Source organism: Halichoerus grypus, chromosome 1, assembly GCF_964656455.1.
Source record: "Halichoerus grypus chromosome 1, mHalGry1.hap1.1, whole genome shotgun sequence".
Classification (NCBI taxonomy): domain Eukaryota; kingdom Metazoa; phylum Chordata; class Mammalia; order Carnivora; family Phocidae; genus Halichoerus; species Halichoerus grypus.
The window spans coordinates 206,545,399-206,550,342 of record NC_135712.1 but is presented as its reverse complement, the minus strand read 5'-3'; the positions used below and the strand labels follow the sequence as shown (position 1 = coordinate 206,550,342).

General features: G+C 62.3%; 1 protein-coding gene across 2 annotated transcripts; it reads right to left on the bottom strand.

Moving 5' to 3' along the window:
- Nucleotides 1-72: 72 nt before the first annotated feature.
- NDUFB7 (NADH:ubiquinone oxidoreductase subunit B7) lies at nucleotides 73-4,601 on the bottom strand. 2 transcript variants are annotated; one of them, XM_036066543.2, is made up of 3 exons: nucleotides 4,398-4,601; nucleotides 628-796; nucleotides 73-268 (listed from the first exon to the last, which is right to left on the bottom strand). In XM_036066543.2, the coding sequence occupies exons 1-3, from the start codon at nucleotides 4,507-4,509 to the stop codon at nucleotides 136-138; spliced, it is 414 nt and encodes a 137-aa protein (XP_035922436.1). In that variant the 5' UTR covers nucleotides 4,510-4,601; the 3' UTR covers nucleotides 73-135. The 2 variants fall into 2 exon arrangements, with proteins under 2 accessions (XP_035922436.1, XP_077910547.1); XM_078054421.1 differs by lacking the exon at nucleotides 4,398-4,601 and adding an exon at nucleotides 4,250-4,391.
- Between the last annotated feature and the right edge of the window lie 343 nt (nucleotides 4,602-4,944).

The window sequence follows — 4,944 nt, the reverse complement described above, 5'->3', positions numbered from 1 at the left end:
CTCGGACTCAGGCTTTCTTTGGGGGGCTCGGGGGGAGGTTTGGGGACCAGCACACCACAGAGAGAGGCACGGTTCCGGCTGAGGGGCCTGGAGGCTTTTATTTCTCAACTGGTCCACAGGGTGGGGGCAGATCCTCTACAAGGCGACCTCAGGGGCCACCTCGCCGGGTCCCTGGCCTCTGGCCACATCTGCCTCCCTCTGCTCCCGCCGCTTCTTCCGCTGGAGCAGCCGACGTTCCCGCTCAAACTCCTTCATGCGCATCACGTAGCTGTGGGCAGAGCACGGGAACGGGCGTCAGGCTCCGTGGCCAGGCCCTCCCAAGCCCCAGGAAGCCGAAGGGACAGGAGTGGGTGCCCCACAGCTTTCTGGGAAGCCTCTGACTAGGAAAGACCTGTGTGCCTGGCTCCAGTGTGGGGTGTGCCCGAGCCGGTGCTAGCTGGCTGGCCCCAGTGAGCCCCGGGGCAGGAGCCGGGCCTGGCCATTCCTCCAGGGGGCCCACCCCGCAGGCCCCCTGAGACTCCTCTTTCTAGCAAGCTGGGGCCTGGCTGACCGTCCCTCGTCTCCGGGGCAGTGTCCTGCCGGGCGCCAGGCCAGGGCTGGGGGTGCGGGGGCGGGTCTGGGGCTCACTCGAGGTGCTCGCAGTACTCCCAGTCGTGCTGCTCGTGCCTGCAGGCCAGGAAGTTGGGGAAGCTGTCGCGCTTGCACTTGAGCAGCCGGATGAGGTAGTGGGCGCAGTAGTCTCGCTGCCGCAGCAGCAGCTGCGCGTCGTTCATCTGCTGCTGTGTGGCCACCATCTCTGCGAGCAGTGGGTGGGCTGGTTGGGGTCTGACTGCCAGAGACCCGTCCCCCACCCCCACACCTGATTCCCGGGAGCCATGGTTCAGGGGCGCACCCACTGGGATGTGGCACCTGGACTACGGCCACCTTCTGGCAGTGTCTTTTTCTAATTTGCACAAAGACCACACTCCGGACACGGAGGCCCAGACAGGAGAAGGGTCCCCCCCCCCCCATCACCCCAGGGTGCCTCCAAAGCTGTACTGGATCCTTGCCTCCCCTTCCCTGGGTCTCCCTCCCCCAGGCTCACTCTTCAGACAGCCCCACCCTGCAGAGCCCACGCTCAGAAACCACCTTCTCCTGGCGCATCCCCCTGCTGGCCACAACCCAGTGTTGGGCGCGCTGCCCGGGGCACCTGGATCCCAGCTCTGCCCTGCGGGCCACCTCCACTTCCTCTGCTAAGAAGTGGAGTAATGGTCCCCAGCTCCAGAGTCAACAGTGAGCATCGCCTGAGCGAATACGTGTGAAGCGCTTGGGCCCGTGCCTCAGAGAGAGCTGAACTGGCTCCTGGTCCCAGTGCCATGCCTGCCTGGCACACCCACCCGATCGGGTGAAATCACCTTACGAGGCTGACTGGGGCTGTTAGGAACTGGACACCTACCCCAGCCTGCACCCACCTGCTCTCAGTCCAGCAAGGGCGCCCAAGACCCAGCCGTCCTGCATCCGCAGCCCCCACTCCCCTCGACATCTTGATCCCAGTTCCTTCCCATCAGCACCAAAAGGTGTCCGCAGTGATCTTGCACCTTCCCCTGGCTGGCTTCCCTTGCGTCTGCTTCCCAGTCCCGTTTCTCTGTCTCCAGCCCGGGTCCTCATCCCCTGCCCCTGCCCCTGCCCCCCATGCTCTTCCAGCCCCCATACTCCACCCCAGCACTGTCCACACATGGCTCTCACCAGGGCCTCCCGAGATGCCAGGACTCCATGCTTCCTCACCTTCCTGCCTGCTTCTTTCTCAAATGTTCTTTTCCCCACAGCTCCCTGGGGACCACTCTCTGGCCGCCCAAACATTAAATGGTGGCTTCCAGTGGTTCTTGCTAGGAGCTCTCTACTCATTCTCATCCGTGGCTCCGATCGCCACTCCACAGGCGGATGAGCCCCAACTTGGCTCCCCCTGCCACCCTCCCTTCATCTGAGCCCCAGGCCGGGGTACCCACCTGCAGCCCCCTGCTGGCTTCCACGGCAGTGTGGCGCCACCAGCAGCACGGGCCCCGGCATGAGCCACGATTTACACGCACCTACTGTGTGCTAGGTGTGGGAGCTACAGCAGGGAACATGCCACCAGACAAAGGTGCTGCCCTCGAAGGCAGACACAACAAACGGGTGGAACTAGGTTATCACAGAATGTCTGGCAATGATCAGTATTAGGGAGAAAAGTAAAGCAAGGGGGAGAGAGGCAGTGTTGGGGCGTGGGTCACAGCCTTAGATGCAGGCGTCCCTCAGAAAGGCACCTGAAGGTGAGGGAGTGAGTCACACCTGGGGGGGAAGAGCATTCCCAGCGGTGGGACAGCAGGTGCAAAGGCCTTGAGGTGAGAAGAGAGGTTCAGGATGCCCCAGGGATCTCGGCCCAAGCATGTGGGTGAGCTTGGTGGGGATGTCAGGAACTCTGTTTTGGACCCGCTGAGTGGGAGATGCCCACGAGTCTGGAGTTGAGGGTCCAGGCCCAGCTGGAGATAAAAAACTTGGGAGCATCATAAAGCACCTGAAACCAGGGGACTAGCGGTGACCCCCAGGGATGGGTGGGAGTGAGTGGAGACAGAAGGCCCAAGCAGCAAGGCACCTCAACATTTACAAGACTGGAAAGTGGGGAGGAATCATGAGGGCGCATCAGTGAGGTGGGTGGGTGTGCGGGGGCCCGGGCACCAGGTTTCCAGGAAGTGGTAGCGATCAACTTGGATGCCAACTGCAGCAGGTTAGTGAGAACTGAGAACTGACAAGGGGCTCCAGGGATGTAGAGAGTGGGGGTGGGCGGGAAGCTGGACAGGAGCCCCTTCTGTGAAGCGGTGGGGAGACAGCTGGAGGGGATTTTGAAACAGTAGAAATAACTGTTTGCATGGTGATGGGAAAACCAATGTTGCACAAGGAGAAGGGCTGGGCAGCCAACAGGCGAGGGGATGTGACGGGTGGCACAAAAGGGTTCTTCTGGTGCGGGGGCTTGGCTAGAGCAGGAGCAGATGGTCTGGGGTAACAGGAGAGAAGGCCATGTCGCAGGGATGCAGGAAGCCCAGCTGAGCGCTTCTGGTTGCTTCTATTTTCTTAATAAGAGGGTGTAAGTGACCGGCCGGAGGGAAGTGCTGCAGTCTGAGGGAGAAGGTGTGGGACTGTCTAGGAAAGCACGAGAGCGAGCCAAGTGCCAGGGAAGGTAGCAGGAAAACCAGCAGCATGAAGGGTCAGCGAGGGGAGCCATGGGGAGAGCAGTCAGCCGGGCTGGGTGTTCTTCTCTTGTGATGTTCCGCTGCACAGGGACAGATGCCAAGGAGAGCCCAGTTTGAGCCCAGTTTTGGTTTAGCCCAGCTAGCAAGAGGAGCAGAGACCTGTGCGATCAGGGGTGAAGGTAAGGATTCACATAAGGAGGTGGGGGACTGATGGGACGCAGGTTCACGTGGGGCTGAAGGACCATCAGGATTTGGGACACTGGAGAGGAGTCCACCTCCTGACGTTCTCTCTGCACACCACCCGCTTAGAGGTCTCCCTGCCGCTGCCCACCCAGCAAACAGCACCTTCTGACAAGGCAAGTCTGGTCATGTCTCTCTGCTTAGAAGCACTGACTTTCCCCTCTTCTTGTATTTTATCTGGCCAACTCCTACGTATCCCTCTCAGATCTTGCTTCCAGCCACCGCCTCCTGGAAGCCTGCCTTGACACCCCCAGGTGCCGCGCCCGAGACACGCCTGGTTCCGCTGTCTTTCCCACGGGGCTGGAATTCCCTTTGGCCAGTGCCGGCTGTACGCGCGGTGCCCAGCGGAGACGTGGCCAGGCTGGTCTCGATACGCCTGTGGTATTGCTACAGAAAAAGAGCAAGGCGCAGGACAGCATGTGCGGCGTGAGGGGGCCCCTCCTGTTTTGTGTATACCCCAAACAGCAGTGCCCTCTGGACAGAGAAACAGTGGACACGTCCCTTCCGTGATCAACCCCGCGCTGGCTCCCCACCGCCTCCAGGACTCAGCCCGGCTCCGACCGCCTCTCAGCCCCAGACTGCCACTCCTGCCCCTGGGCTTTCTGTTCCACCTGTGACTTCTGCCTGGGATGCCTCCGCACTCAGCCAGGCTCACGCGTGTCCTCTGCACTCTTCCCCAGGCCGAGGTCAAGGCTGAGCGCAGATACAGCGCTGGGAGCCCGCGCCCAACCCTGGGGACCCCGGGATTCGGGGTTCGGGCGTCCGCGTCCCACTCCCGCGGGCCGCGCCTGCGCACTGGGCCTCACCGCGCTCCTTGCGCCCCGGGAAGCCGTAGTCGGGGGGGAAGGTGGGCATCCGCTGGGGGTCGGGCGCCCAACCCTGGGGACCCCGGGATTCGGGGTTCGGGCGTCCGCGTCCCACTCCCGCGGGCCGCGCCTGCGCACTGGGCCTCACCGCGCTCCTTGCGCCCCGGGAAGCCGTAGTCGGGGGGGAAGGTGGGCATCCGCTGGGGGTCGGGCTCCCCCGATGGATCGCTCACATAGCGCCGGGCAAGATGCGCCCCCATGGCTGCAGTCGCCGCAGATTTCCGCAGCAGCCGGGGTCACCTCGCTCCTACCCGGAAGCACTCCCCCTTCGCCAGCCACGGCTTCCGGGTCACGCAGGCTGCTGCCGGGATCAGGGAGATGAACGACTCAGGAGATGAACGACTCTGGCGCCACCTGGCGGTCAGGAGGAGACCGCATGGGTGCCGGGGTCCCCTCTCCGGATCAGGTGGACCCCAGAATGGGATCTTCCTGCTTCTGGAAATGGTCTGGGCGGGGGATGGGGACAAGGTCGGCCAGGGGCCTTTTCCCACCCTCCCTGGGCACAGATGAAAATTATTATTATTATTATTTTTTAAAAGATTTTATTTATTTGACAGAGAGAGAGATAACGAAGAGAGGGAACACAAGCAGGGGCAGAGGGAGAGGGAGAAGCGACTTTCCACTGAGCAGGGAGC